The sequence below is a fragment of the Rattus rattus genome, chromosome 10 (assembly GCF_011064425.1).
Source record: "Rattus rattus isolate New Zealand chromosome 10, Rrattus_CSIRO_v1, whole genome shotgun sequence".
Lineage (NCBI taxonomy): Eukaryota > Metazoa > Chordata > Mammalia > Rodentia > Muridae > Rattus > Rattus rattus.
The window spans coordinates 19,498,639-19,514,709 of record NC_046163.1 but is presented as its reverse complement, the minus strand read 5'-3'; the positions used below and the strand labels follow the sequence as shown (position 1 = coordinate 19,514,709).

At 41.7% G+C, this 16,071-nt stretch overlaps 1 protein-coding gene across 2 annotated transcripts in view; it reads right to left on the bottom strand.

Moving 5' to 3' along the window:
• Positions 1-16,071, bottom strand: part of Dennd1b (DENN domain containing 1B) — a 212,740-nt gene that overhangs the window by 16,285 nt on the left and 180,384 nt on the right. For both annotated transcript variants that reach the window (XM_032915408.1, XM_032915409.1), the window contains 4 exons: positions 14,386-14,426; positions 13,290-13,358; positions 6,068-6,124; positions 5,152-5,259 (listed from right to left, as the gene is read on the bottom strand). In XM_032915408.1, the coding sequence (XP_032771299.1) occupies positions 5,152-5,259; positions 6,068-6,124; positions 13,290-13,358; positions 14,386-14,426 (275 nt within the window). The remainder of the gene's footprint in view (positions 1-5,151; positions 5,260-6,067; positions 6,125-13,289; positions 13,359-14,385; positions 14,427-16,071) is intronic.

Sequence of the window (16,071 nt, the reverse complement as noted above, 5' to 3'; positions counted from 1 at the left end):
TGATAGCACGCACACTATAGACTTTGCTTGTGTTAAATAGAGATACATTCTTATAATGCAAATGATCACAATTTCACTTAATATTCCGAAAATCAAATAAAAACAGTCTTTCATTGGCAAGTCTTGGTGGACACTGGAAAAGCTTTTCACAGTTGGGTCTGATAATTAAAAGAACTCGGAAGAGGATGAGACAAGTCCATTCAGAGTCACTATTTAATGTAGCTGACAAAAAACCAAACACCATCTTACAAAGTTACAGACGAGAGATTTATTCATAATACAAGATGCATAGTGCTTTTCAAATCATATGCTAAAGTCAGCAGTCAGGACACCACTTAGAAAGAAGATGAATACCTGCTACTTCTGTGGCCGCAGTGCTGTCAAGTGACTAAGGACAGGAATTTCACAAGAGAGAAAAGTCTAATAGGGCCATTGTTACAAAAGACTTGGCACTCAAGACATACGTGTGTATATCAGCTGCTACCGACTGTAGACTACCTATTGTACTTATTATTTATGAAGATAATTTATTCATATTATTTATAATTCTTACAGCAGCCTAGGAAAATAATGTATGGTGTTAACAATATATCAATTAAAAATGCAGAAAGCAAGACAAAGGGATATTTTATTTCACTGAATGTCAAACGCAATTTCCTTTTTAAAACCAAGTTCAGTCTAGCTCTATACTAATTTTTCCATCAAATGCACTTGGGAAAGATCACAGTAATGAAAATGTATCTCATATTGGAAGAGTGCTCCGTGTAGGCCTAATGTGCTCTTAGGAATCACAGAAAGTCACCTGTGAAGGCGATGGAGAATTTATTTATTGCTTAATTTGCTTAAATATAATCGTCTTGCCATTTTGTATACCTTAAATATATACAACTTAAAAATCCATTTCTAGAAATTAACATGAAATATAAAAAACAAGTTAATAAATTATAATTGAAATGTCTTCTGTTATGAAAGCAAATCTTAATAATTAGCGTATGAAGATTCTCTTAACTTAGACGTTTGGAAAAAGCATTCCTGTGATTTAAATGTTTTCATCTTAAGGAATTCTATTTAAAACAAAGTATTTTTCTCATCAAAAAAATCTGTTCTCTCCGGTAAATATCATCATTTACATACTCTATTACAGAGCTGGTAAAAAATAGTTTACAAGAGTGATTTAGAGCACTGGAACTTGTGAGCAGTCAAGAATTGAGTGTATTAGTGATGTCCGAAAAGCAGAGAGAAAAGCGCTGCCTGGTTTAATGTGCGAATGTGATGTACCGGCCACTTTCTAAACACACAATGACTTCATTCAAAGACTGCTTTAGTAACACAATCAGAAATTGATAATGACACCTGAAATTAATAATAGTCTATGAAAAATAAGCTTAATAAAAGGAAAAATAGAGAAATTAGTTTGCTATAAAATAGTCTCATGAATTCAAAATATTTCCATGTTTCTCTTCTGTTAACAGCTGGTAGCTAGGAAAGGTCCTGGACACAATGGGTGCTGAATTATTAGATGAGCGGTCTTCTCCATAAAGACCTACCAGCCTCCTTCATTCCTAAGACGGCTGAGGCTCGACTGTTCCTACCCAAAGTCATGTAACGCCACCATTCCTACCCACATGTCCTGCTCTGTCCTGCCCTTCTGCCCTGTGATAATGTAGCCCATTATCTTTATGTCTTTATGACACGCGACCTTTACCCAGCCTCCAAACATCTACAAAATACTTTTCAGTTCTTTATGCAGTGCTCAAGCTCAAATCTTGTGTTACAGGGGTATAACACTGGCCAATCAGACACGCAATCGCACTTTCTTCCCATAAACATTTCACAGCACTGGGATTATTCATCTTGACTGTTGCTTTGAGAGCTTTTAACTGATCACAGCAGGTCTGTGAACTTGTTTTAGATTGACAGGGCTAATATGAAAGGAAGATCCACCTGCATGTGGGCAGCACCGTCCCACAGGTTGGGGCACAAATTGAGTGAAAAGGAAGAAAAAGGCTCAGGCGCTCACTCACTCCTTCCTGACTGCAGGTGCTATGTGACCGGCTGCCTTAAAGTCTACAACACCCCCACCCCACCCCCAGGGCCCAGGACTTCACACCATGACAAAAATAAACCCTTCCTTCCTTCCTTAAAGCGATTTTGTCCTAGAAATGAGAAAAACGATAAGAACCTTGGAATGGTAGCAGTGTCATTGCTGTGATCAATCCTACTATGTGATTCATAGCCTTTGGAACAGTGGTATAGGAAGAATGTGCAAGAATTTGGAACTTTGGGATAAAAACGACCATGAAGGCTATACGTAAAGAGGAGCAGGCCATTCTCTCTGGAGCTGGAAGACAGGAGTGCTGACAAGAATGTGTGTACACAGGACTGGCTCATGAAATTTCAAATAGCAAGGGCTCTACTGGGATCTGAGCTCTTCTATTCATGTGGTAATGACATCAAGAATCGGGCTGCACTCTTCCTGTTTTCTGAAAACTCATGTGAGGCTGACTATAAACGAGATGAACTAACTCATGTATATGGTGGAGGGAAATATCAAGGCAGGAGAGAACTCAGGCCGTGGGCTGCTTTCTTCCCTCATCCAAGACCACAGTGAGAGAGAGCAAAAAGTGGCACCAACTATGGATAAAGTACAGTGTGGTAAGAAGAGAGCATGGGCAAACCTCACCTTACAGACGAGGCTGGTTTAAAAGCAGCCAAAATTGCTAGAGATGGATGACATTAAGGATGAAACCTAGATTGAACACTGGGACAATAAGAAATGTGTTTTGAGGGCAAGACCAACTTGTCATAGGCTCCACGTTGTGAAAATGCAAGTTTATCTGAAAGTAGATGGCCTGTATTGAGAATTTACTGAAGGAGCTCTGTGCTCTAAAAGAACTATCTAGAGATGTGTTTTCTCAGGGTCAGCAGACGGATGCTGATGCCACTGTGGTCCAACGGAGCTGGCACCTGAACTTGGCAGCTTGGTTTGTTCACCTACTGGTCGTGCAGGCTTAAAAGATAGAGAACTAAGAGTGTCAGGAATAAACACTGAAGTTCTAGAGAGCTGCTGAGGTGAGGCAATGAGTGACAGGGTTGCAGTCCCTGTACAGATATCCTAAGGAGCCACTTAATGAAACTAAGAGGGTAGAAATCGCAATGCAGACTCTCGAATTTTAAAGATCCAAAGTGTGGAAGACATTAGCGGAAGAAAATTGAGTGTACATACTGTAGCTGGTTCAACACAGACGCTATGGTCCCCCAGGTTGCAAACCTAGAGGGAAGGGGCTACCAAGCCTTTTATCCAGACGATTCTATCATGAGCCAGATACCGGACATAAAGCTGCAGGATTTCTTACTTACTGGCCACCGGTCTCATTTGGTTAGGTCATTGCCATCCCATCATTCTTCCTTGACGGAGTGGCGTTGTATAGTACAGTTACGTTAGTTAAGAGAAGGCCCGAGTCTCAGAGAGTAAGATTCTGGCAGTACTAAAGGCTCTAGGGACTTCTGGTAGTGTGCTAAATGCATTTGCATTGTGGGATAGCTATGAGTCTGTGAGGGCAACAGGTGGGAGGGAGGGAGGGAGGGAAGGAGGAGGGAGGGAGGGAGGGAGGGCATGGTTTTTACAGTCATGTGTCTGGGTGTCAGGATGACAAAATCTGGAGTGGAGATGGCTCCTTTTGACTTCCACTATGGTGTTTAGAACCCCATGTAATAACTGGGAGGGAACTGGGAGGACTCCCTGTGTTGCTTAGGTTCTCTAGTCTGCTGGGTGACACCATTCCACGGGCTGTGATCCCAGAGTGAGCTAGAGTGGAAGGCAGAGCGGATCTCGGTGCTCTTCTCATTTGCTCCCCTGACGGTACGCCATGTGACCAGCTGCTTAAACCTCTGCCACGCAGACTCCTGATCCAGTGGACTGCACCCCAGACTGTGGGCCGGAGAAGCCCTCTCTCCCTGAGTTGTCCTTTCTGGCCCTCATCCTGTGTGAGCCATGACTGCTGTCAAAGACGCTCTGCAGGCACGGTACGGATTTCACTCCAACGCTGACTTCTAAAGACGCAAGGTTGGTTAAAACCTTCAGGGGCCCACTCTAAAAGAAGAGACTACATTGCTATTTTTCTAAACAGTTTGCCATGTGGAACAATATTTTTAGTGGTATCCGCATTTGCAAGAAGTTTTAAATAGTAATGGCAAATAAAGTATCTAGGTGTAGAAAAACATGCACAGTCCCATGCCAGGATGGTCTGGCTTCAGGGCTGTTCAGGTTTACTATGGAGAGAAGCAATATACTTTAAGTAAAAATCAGTACTGTCCAACCTTTGAGTTGTTCCCAGCAGTGATAAAAGATACAGAACTGTTCCTTGTTCCCGGGCAGCACAGGGACGCAGCTTCCTGTCACACTTACTGTCACGGGGGAACAGCCCTACAGTGTACAGTGCTGTTAAGATGTTCAACCAGGGAAGCATCCTCAAAGCATTTTCAGTTCCAACATGAGCAGCTGTGCGGGGTCCATTAAGAGGCACCCATCACAGGATGAGGATCATTTGCACAGCACTTCACCCTTGGATTGCCAAATATTGTTTTAATATCGGATGTCGGGTTACACATTTATGTTTGCAGTAAAGAGCATTTATTATCATTGTTCTATGACACTCGTTTCATACTGCACATAACCACAGATTTAAATGTCTCCCAGACTCCCTGGGGAATAAACTCTTTGAAGACATGACGAGACACAAGTTAAGTAACCCATGTGCAGAAGGCTTGGGAAGAGCCCGGCCCCACAGTCTGTACTTTTTTTTTTGGTGCTACAATATCTGTAGATACATATGGAGATAGCGTGTGGACACGAATGATCCTAATACCAAACTAATTATTCAGACAGCTTACACACACAGAGTCCATATTGTAATAAATAGTATAATAAGATTATGTGTGGAATGTCTGTGTGGGATGTTCATGTCTGCATCAAGATGGAATTGTCAGAGTAGGTCTATTTGTGTCTCCATTATGTAAGGCCTGAGTGCTCTACTCTCCCGCTTGACCAGCAATGCTTCATTGAGAAGAATCGATGGCTCAAATGACTCCTAAAGCACTGGCTGAGGCCCTGTAGTCTGAGACCGGGGCACAAAGGGCGAGCATCCTTACCTGGGAAAGCTTCTGCTTCTCTCTGGTTTCTCCCCTTTCATGGTGCAAGGTGTACACTGGTGTGTACTGTACCAAACCAGAACAGGTCGCAAAATCCTCCTCATTGTCCTACACATGAGGAACAGTACAATTATTTTACAACACTCCACTTTTAAGCTAACGTTATTTCATTGGTAAGGTTATCTGTTAAACATGAAAAGAAAAACATTATAGGTAAAATTTTAAAGACTTTGCTAAGGAAGAAATGATTTTCTATGGTGTGATCTAATTAATTTAAAAATAATCCATACTTTGACTAGTTGAAAAAAATTATATGAAGATAAATGTTCACCACTATTAGAATAGAATACTTTAAGTAGTTTGTTTTCTTTAAAAGTAAAAATTCAGAACACAAATTATTAATAGAATTGCGAAGATGTAATTTGTAATCGAATCAAACACAAAAATATAGACTTATAAGCATTCATATGATACCTGGAATACCCATAGATTCAAAATCAAATTATCATATGTGATCTTTTATAAATTATGAATGTTCAATGTAGTGACTACTATTGGGATGAACCTATAAAGCCAAATGGTGGCATTTTTGATTAATTTCAACCCAAAGATTTTTTTTAAAATGATCAGTTGGAAGCAAGATCTCCAATTGTAGTACAGAGGCAATCAAACTTATATCCTGCTAAAAGCATCTTAGAAGATGTCCACATTCTGGGATAAAGAATACAAAGATTTCTGCAGTGGATCCACGAGCGGAGCTGAGAGTTAGCTGCCATTAATACAGTCTTAAACAAAGGGAGAGCATGTCTCAGAGCCATTACAGCATGAATCTCACAAGGTTTGTGGAGCAGGGGTTACAGACTCATATAGTCAGGGTGAAGTAGGACGACCACGAAGTCAGACACACGCACCGCACCTTGTGTCTCAGTCTGCTCTTCACCTCCTTCAGTCCCAGTCTGGCGTGACTCTTTGCCTAGGAAAGGAAAGTCAGTGTATCCAGCTTCTTACGCTTCTATTATCACGTGCTAAATAAACAGCCATGTATGATTATCTCTAATAAGATTTGCCAACTTGCCATATTACTTAGAAAAGAAACAAATTATATCCTAGCGCTGTTTCCAGGGAGGCCATCTAATTACCATTTCATTAAGCCTAAACTGCTGTTTAAAAGGGTCAGTCTGTATTGCATACAAACACACAAAGGTTAACATTCAGTCTAGAGTCAATCACGCACCTAATCCCCATTATTAATTTAAAATTGTGACCAATGAGAGAGAGAGAGAGAGAGACAGAGAGAATCACAGCATTGAGTTATTTGGGCAAATGTGTAAGCTTCAGGAAACTGAAGTAATTTTATAGAGTGTTGTTGATGTGCTTTTTCAGACACATACTAGCATAGGCATCTTAGGGGAGAGCTATTCCACACACAGATTTTCCAGCAAAAATTAAGTCACTGAACAAAGCTACACGACCTTCATATTTCTCTAGGGTTTGTCCTCATAATTCGGTGTAGGGTCGAACTTAAGACAACTAGGAGCTTCAGAGTGGTGGGGCCTTGGTTGCCCTGGAGAGTTTTACTCAGAGTATTCCAGGTAAAAACAGACAAGAGGAAGCCTCACTTATCTCGTGTTTCCTGACTGTGCCGGGTCTCAGATACACTGCACTGTCTGTTGTCCCAACTCCAAGATTACACAGCTCCCAAGACACCATAGAAAAGAGCAGTGATCCAGGAAGATTAAGTCTCTATTGTCTAGATTCAAATCTGGGTTACAATTAGTTGTGAAATCTAACTTCTCCATTTTCAAGGAGTAAGGAAAAAATAATGTTTCTAAAACACACCCATGTTTCAAGGCTCACCAAAACGAAGACAGCATGAGCCTTACCCACACACAGTCTGAGGTCAGCCCCAGGCCTGGCTCCCACTGTTAGTACGCACAGTACCTGTGCGGCTTCCTAAGTTGTTTTTGAGGAGAGTCAAAGTCAAGTTCTCTGAGGGAAAGGACCTTTCCACATTAGCAAGCATAAACTCAGAACACATTGACATATGGTTAAGTGCTCAAGCCATGTTCTGAACTGAATATAACAATTATTTTCATATTATTTAAAAACAAAACTGAAAAATATTATAATAGAACACAATCTCCAACTATCTAACGCTAGAATATATTCTGGATTTTTGTGTTGTTGTTTGTTCATTTTTGTTTTTGCATTTTGGGAAGTCAATAAAGACATTTCATGATAGAGGCCTTATATCCAAAATATAAAAAGAACTCAAAAGTTAGACCAGAGGGAGACAAATAACCCTATTAAAAAAATGGGGTTCAGAGCTAAACAAAGAATTCACAGCTGAGGAATGCCGAATGGGAGAAACACCTAAAGAAATGTTCAACATCTTTAGTCATAAAGGAAATGCAAATCAAAACAACCCTGAGATTTCACCTCACACCAGTGAGAATGGCTAAGATCAAAAACTCAGGTGACAGCAAATGCTGGCGAGGATGCGGAGAAAGAGGAACACTCCTCCATTGTTGGTGGGGTTGCAGACTGGTACAACCATTCTGGAAATCAGTCTGGAGGTTCCTCAGAAAATTGGACATTGAACTGCCTGAGGATCCAGCTATACCTCTCTTGGGCATATACCCAAAAGATGCCCCAACATATAAAAAAAAGACACGTGCTCCACTATGTTCATCATAGCCTTATTTATAATAGCCAGAAGCTGGAAAGAACCCAGATGCCCTTCAACAGAGGAATGGATACAGAAAATGTGGTACATCCACACAATGGAATATTACTTTAGCTATCAAAACGACTTTTTATGAAATTAGAGGCAAAATGGTTGAACTGGAAAATATCATCCTGAGTGAGCTAACCCAATCACAGAAAGACATACATGGTATGCACTCACTGATAAGTGGCTATTAGCCCAAATGCTTGAATTACCCTAGATGCCTAGAACAAATGAAACTCAAGACGGATGATCAAAATGTGAATGCTTCACTCCTTCTTTAAAAGGGGAACAAGAATACCCTTGGCAGGGAAGAGAGAGGCAAAGATTAAAACAGAGACTGAAGGAACACCCATTCAGAGCCTGCCCCACATGTGGCCCATACATATACAGCCACCCAATTAGACAAGATGGATGAAGCAAAGAAGTGCAGACCGACAGGAGCCGGATGTAGATCGCTCCTGAGAGACACAGCCAGAATACAGCAAATACAGAGGCGAATGCCAGCAGCAAACCACTGAACTGAGAATAGGACCCCCGTTGAAGGAATCAGAGAAAGAACTGGAAAGAGCTTGAAGGGCTTGAGACCCCATATGTACAACAATGCCAAGCAACCAGAGCTTCCAGGGACTAAGCCACTACCTAAAGACTATACATGGACTGACCCTGGACTCTGACCTCATAGGTAGCAATGAATAGCCTAGTAAGAGCACCAGTGGAAGGGAAGCCCTGGGTCCTGCTAAGACTGAACCCCAGTGAACTAGACTGTTGGGGGAGGGTGGCAATGGGGGGAGGGTGGGGAGGGAACACCCATAAGGAAGGGGAGGGGGGAGGGGGATGTTTGCCCGGAAACCGGGAAAGGGAATAACACTCGAAATGTATATAAGAAATATTCAAGTTAATAAAAAAAAAAAGACATTTCATTTCTTACCTTATTGGTTAAGCAACTGAATCAAAGGGTCCTGTATCTAAAGCTTTGTAGTGATAAAGAATGAAATCACCAAAGAAAAACTCTTTTGCCCTTACCTCGTGGACTTCGAGGCAGCTTTGCTTTCCTCGTGCTGTTTCTCAATTATTTTCTAGCCTGTGCATCAGAGTTCCCTTCCTGTCTAGAGTGCACAGAGTTGAGCCTAGTGTCACTTCCTCCACAATGTCCGAATTTGTCCACTGGTTACTTTAACATCAAGCTGCAGGATGGAGTAAAGTTCCCATCTATCGTGCAGCTTAGGCACACAAAGTTGTGTGTTTCACTAATAAAATAACCTGATCAAAAGATACTTAAACCATTTAGCCAGATTAAATATGCATCTGGTTATGACTGGGTGTTTGTTGTGTCTTAGTTTTGTTTATGGTTCCTATAAGCATGAAAGGGTACAAATTCAGTGAGCTTAAAAATATTTCAGCAGGCCGTAGTACAAAGAAAACCTCTAAGTGCAAGACAGAAATCATATCCACTTAAATGAAAGCACATATGTAACAATGGGGCTGTGACTGACCACCATTGACAGTGTCTCTCCTACAATACCTCTCATAGTCTCTGCTCTGACTCAAGATGAGCACAAGGCCTGACTTACAGTGAGTGAGTTGGGATTTCTATTGCTGTGGTAAAACACCATGACTAAAATCAACTTAGGGAGGAAAGGGCTTATATTGTCTTATAAGTCAGAATAGGAACTCAGACAAAGCAGGACGGTAAGAACAGGCAGTGGTGTAAAGGCCATAGGAGTACTGATGCTAGCTGGCTCCTCCTGAGCGCTGATGCTAGCTAGCTCCTCCTGAGTGCTGATGCTAGCTGGCTCCTCCTGAGGGCTGATGCTAGCTAGCTCCTCCTGAGCACTGATGCTAGCTAGCTCCTCCTGAGCACTGATGCTAGCTAGCTCCTCCTGAGTGCTGATGCTAGCTAGCTCCTCCTGAGTACTGATGCTAGCTAGCTCCTCCTGAGTGCTGATGCTAGCTAGCTCCTCCTGAGCGCTGATGCTAGCTAGCTCCTCCTGAGCGCTGATGCTAGCTAGCTCCTCCTGAGTGCTGATGCTAGCTAGCTCCTCCTGAGTGCTGATGCTAGCTAGCTCCTCCTGAGCGCTGATGCTAGCTAGCTCCTCCTGAGCGCTGATGCTAGCTAGCTCCTCCTGAGCGCTGATGCTAGCTAGCTCCTCCTGAGTACTGATGCTAGCTAGCTCCTCCTGAGTACTGATGCTAGCTAGCTCCTGCTGAGCGCTGATGCTAGCTAGCTCCTCCTGGCTTGTTCAATGTGCTTTCTTATACCACCCATGACTCCTGCCCGAGGACTCATCACCCACCATGACTGGGCCCTCGTAGAGCAATCACCAGTCAAGAAAATGTGTTCCAGGCCTGCCCACAGGACAGTCTGCTGGAGGGGTTTGCTCGATTGAGGCTCCTCTTACAAATGAGTCTAGCTAATGGACTTGTTTAATAAATAACTCAAATAAAAACGTGTCTCATAGTTTTGAAAAATAGCCATTTATAGAGAAGCTAGGTAAACAAATACTGTCATATCCATATAATAGAAACAGGGAGTTTTATTTGTTGCAACTTATGGTCAGAAAAGAAATTTCAGCATAGATGTTTCAAAATATGGACATTCCAGAAGGATCCACATTGGGTAAAAATACGACACAAAATGATATATTCAATCTTTCAAACTCTTGACTCAATTCACATGATATTATCAAAAGATAAACAAAGTATATTCTGAAGACCTGGATTTTCTAGAAATTACTTGAAGAAATAATCCTTCAAGAATGGACACTTTAGTTTGCGAAGACATTATGCCTTGCAGAGAAGGGTCAAGGTAAACCAATCTGTGCTTTGAGTGATCGCATCATCCGCCATGACACTCTGAGCGTATTTGCCTTATTCTTACTTTAGTGAAAACAAGTGAATGCAAGCAGAGAGGGACGCTTATTTGGAAGGACAGTGTGATTGTGTGAGCCTAAGGAAACTTGTCAGGGGCTCAGCATCAAAAGGGCCAATGGCAGGTCAAGCTCGTTTCTCTGGCTGCTGCTTTTAGTGAATTTACAGATTTGCTGGTGTGACAGGAAGCTCGGTGTGAGTTTGTTTTCAGAGGCTGTGCCATTGCATTGTGGGAAAACCCTCCTTCAGATCTAGACTTGCACCAGTATCCGGGGACAGTGGTGGATGCAGAAGGCTTCCAGGAAAAGTAAAGGGTTCCCAGCAACGGTTACAAGAAATCCAAAGCATCCTTAAAGGCTGGTGTTTCTGAAGAACACTATTACTTTGTTACACTTTAGTGTTATACAACTGTAGACAACTCAGAACAGCAGAATGGTTTTTGAAACAACTCTGTTGATTAGCTTCCCTAATTATTTATTAGGATTTATTTACAATAGGAAGGGGCCCTACATACCACAATCGTAAGGCCTGATTAATAGGCTAAACCTTTATTAAAGTTTATTATTATTATTATTATTATTATTAAAGTTATTATTATTATTACTACTACTATTACTATTATTATGTGAATCATACAAACATTTTACTGAGAATGCATCTAGAGATGGATTCTTATAGAATCACAACTTCCTTGGAAGCTTTCAGAAACAGAGAATACATATAGAACCAGTGAGAAGTGGTCTCACTAAATACCAGTTCATTGCATTGTCCCTTAAGGAGCTCATTGTCTTGAGATCAATATGAACATATGTGACAAAGCAAATCCTACAATCTTTATGGAACAAGGGAAGGGCTGCACTTTTCTAGGGGGAGAGAGTAGTGGGAAGAAAACTAGGTGAAGCCTGGACCTGACCAGAGTCTGAGAGGTGAGGTGGTGTCACCAGTTCAGTAAAAAAAAAAAAAAACAACAACAACAAAAAAAAAAACAACAAAAAAAAACAAAACAAAAAAAACAAAATAAGATAAGATGGACGTTCCCAATAGTGGGAATGGCTTGAGCAAGGACAGAAAGTCAAGCATCCGTCCTTGGCTGCAGGCAATAGGAACAGCTGATGTGAACTGTGAGGGATGGGAGAAACCTCCACAGAAAGGACACAGGCGGGCTGGTCTCGGCTGCTCCTGGCCTTAGCTGCTAGAGTAAAGAGTGCATTCCATTATGCTGCTCTTGTCACCTTACTCTCTCGGCCAAGGGGAATCTCTGAAGAAACATGGAGTTAAAGCATCATCTAGTGAACAGATAGATACCACACAGTGTTCTGCTCATGTTCTCCTCAAGCAAAGAAGGAATATATAAAACATATTGTATGAATTGAACCAACTTCTCATCTGTGCATTTGAAGCATCTCCTGTGGACTGCTTCAAAATTTGCTAAACAATTTTGTTGATCCTTTTAAGTAAAACAGGATATACTTAGATTGTATAAAAAATAACTTTCCATACAGTATTAGTTTAATAACAGACTTTATTTTGTTCCATATGAACTCTAACCATTTTGTAAAGCTTATTTTAAAAATGGACAACTAGCTGTAGCCACAGCTCAGGGGTAACAGTGCTTGCCACACCGGCATGAAGACCTGCGTTAGATCACCAGACCTGAGTAAGGCTGGATGGACATGACGCTGCACTCGTGTTCACAGTGCTGGAGAGGAGACGGCAGGCAGGTTCATGAGGCTCCTGGCCCTACCTCGCCTGACCTGGCCAACAGCGAGCTCCGCACTCTAGTGGGAGACTCTGTTTAACATTATAAAGCCACAGCTGGTCAGAACTCTGAGAACTAGCACCCGTGGGTGCCCAGCCCAACACTAAACCCACAGCACGACCTCACGACCTCACAGCTGAGACTCAAGGAGCATCATGGAAACATTCTAGGGGCCAGAGGACCGGAGCAGGATGTGTGCTGCAAGATAACATCTTCTACTGATGACAGGAAATCTCAACAATATGGCTGCCTAAACAACTGACGTGTCCGTGGATGGGAAAATTCTAACAGGCTGATTCCTAGACAGTGAGCTACTGACGTTAATGGCAGTGAGAGAGGGAGAGAATCTGTCTCCTCCAGAATGAGGTTAGCTAAGCCCAAGAGATGATCCCTAACCACAGGGGAAACATTTATACACACACACACATAAATAAACACACACAATACATATGCATCTAACAATTCTATTTTAAGAATAGGAGGACATGAATTTAAGGAGTGGAAGTCACACCAGAGGAACTAGAAAGAGGAGAAGGAGGAAGAAGAGGGAAAGGAGGAAGGAAGGGAGGAGGAAGAAGAGGAGAGTGACATAAATACAATAGTCATATATGAAACCCAAAAATATAGACAGTAAATATACACTGACCTTAAGTAAATATGAATACCATAAAAAAGAAAGTAAAATATATGTATGCATGCAAACACACACACACACACACACACACACACTATACATGTAATTTCATCAGCAGAAGACTGAAATTCAGAGAGGAAACTTACAAATTTGTAGGCTGTCCGCACAGCAGGAGTCGCTTTGGTCACTGCTGTGTTGAACAATGCTCCTCCTTTCTGAAAGAAGAGAAACATTTTTAAAGACTTGTGGGCAAACTGTCCTAGAAAAATGAAACATTGTCAGTAATACAGAAGAATAATTGTAAGTTAAAGGCCCATAAAGTTATGTCAATTACACTTAATATTTTATATTTTATGATTTAAAACGGTTGAAATATTCTTCTCGGTTCCCTTTAGTTGGTGTAAAGCATCATCAAGCGTCATTTCATTGTGAGGTTGAAATAAGAGTAATGTGGACAACACTGAGTACAAACTTAACGCTTCTCAACAGAGAGACGATGATGATCAGCTGGCTTGATGTCGGGCAATAAAGACTTCATCTGTGGGAGATTTTCTTCATAAAACATAGCATACTAACAAAGCATTATTATCCAATAAAATCCTCGTCAAACCCTACTACTGCACCCTAGTCCTTTGCCTGCTTTCTGTTGCCATGACACTGATGAAAATCACCTTCAAGAGAAAAGGATTTATTACATCATTCAGGTCAGAGTTCATCATCAAAGGAAGCTTGGGCAGGAGCTCAAGCAGAAGCCTGAAGGGAGGAGGAGGAGCGTGGCTCACTGGCTCCCTTCCAAGCACCGAGTCAGCTGCCGTTTTACACCTCTCCAGAGCACCTGCCCAGGGTGGCACTGCCCACTGAGGGCTGGCCCAACAAACATTAGTCAAGAACATGCCATACAGCCACACCCACAGGCCAATATGATAGATGCATTTCCTCAACTGAGGCTCCCTCTTCCCGAAAGTATCACATTGTAAGAAACAAAGCAGCACACGGGTGCTCTGACCTATAATACAATTCGCAGGCAAATGCCGGCTTTGAGTAAGACTTTTACTTCTGAACTAAAGACTTCCAATTTAAATTTCCTTTATAATTATCAACAAAGTATAAACGAAAAACACTTAGTGTGATAATATATACACATTTCAAATTAAACAGTGTTAAGTATAGCCAGAATACTTTTTCTGAACTTTTCTCTGCACTTTCTAGAGTGAAAAGGGGAGAAACAAGGCATATGCTTACCTTGACTGTATACACCCACTGTTGATATGACCGCGGGCTCCCTGGAACATATAAAAATTAGATGCCAGGGATAGCTGCTAAAAGGTAAAACCAGACACACTGCTAGCCCAGAAGCAGCATGCTCAGCAGTCCAGCATATGTCCCTTTACTGGCCTGTTGTAAAAGCAGGACCAGGGTGCACCATACAATCAATCAGGGCTCATCCCAACAAGCCCTGTTCTTCATCCACACATGACCTAAGGCTTCACTACATTCTCTCAGGAGGTATAAGTTCATATTCAGCTTTTTATAGGTTATGAAATGTTTTCACCTACTGTATATGCTCTGCATTTCCCTACTGTAAAGTATGCAAAACAGGCAGTGCCAATGAGAAAGATAGGTTTCTGGTTGTGCCCTGGACCTCTAGAGTGCAGGGCCACCTGATGGATGACTAGTTCCATTGGCTGCCAACAAAAGTAAGAATTGGGTATTTTCAATCCTGATTCTTTGTTTCTTCAATGCCAAAATGCCACCTCTAGGACAGATCAAGTTATACAGGGACTCCCTCCTTCTAAGGGAAAGGGGGTTGCTCAAAGTTGGGGCTCTAAAAAGAATACAGGTCAGGAAAATGGCCAGGCGGGAGGATGTCAGGGAGGAAGGGGTTAGAGGCAGGCAGTAAGAAGAGGGAGGGGAATAATGGAGCAGGCTGGGCTAAGTGGGGGATGAATAAGAGAGCAAGGTAGAGAGGAGAGCGGGAAGGAATAATCAACAGTAAACACTTCTATAAACCACAGGGAAAGCTGCTAACAGATGGTTCCCAAAACATGCTGAAATGCAGAGTTAACGTGGAGTAGCCTTATAACGGAGTGCAATGGCTTTCCTAAACAGCAGAGACAGAATAGTACCAAATTAAAAAAGAAAAGAACTCCTATTTTCTTTTCCATTTCAAATCTTCTGAATCAAGCATTATTAATATTATTTGCTAAGAACAATGTAAAATACTATTTGTATTTTACATTGTAAATAGCACTTGGCTGGCATCCCTTTTAAAAATACTTTCTTATTCCCTGAAAGTGATAACTGTACAAACAGGCTTCCCTTTTGCTTAAGCATTTGCTCCCTTGGATTAGAACATGGGAGTTAGAAATTTTAATTAAAATAAATAACTGGAATTAAGTAGAGTATCTAAGTCAGATGCTGACCAAGCCTCATATCCCATGATGTAAAGACCCATCATATTCACTATAATGCTACTATTTTTAGTGAATATCTAATAAAAAATGAATTAGCTATCCTTTCTTTCTGTGGTTTCTGGACTAGCAGTTATTACAGAATTTAAGTGTATAAAAGGATCACAGCTCTACCCCATTACTGTCACAAGATGTCATCTTCAATTCTACAAAAGCTACCAGCCCCACGGGTCATAAAGATAATGAGACAGCAGTTATGTAAATACTGCGTAGAAGCCTCGAGCAATGTGTCCATAAGCTGACAATATTTTGCTTGTCTGAGTTGAAAAGTAAAAAGGTATCATTTTAACACGAAAGTTCCATTGAAGCTGAATTTCTGCCCAGGAGCTGAGGAGCGGGCGCTGAATGAACAACGCACGTCGAGTTTGCTGAGTCAGCCAAACTCACTTTCCCAAGCTCAGTGCACCTCATGAGAGCACGCACTTCTGCCAGGTGAAGCCCTATGGCTGCCAAGTCC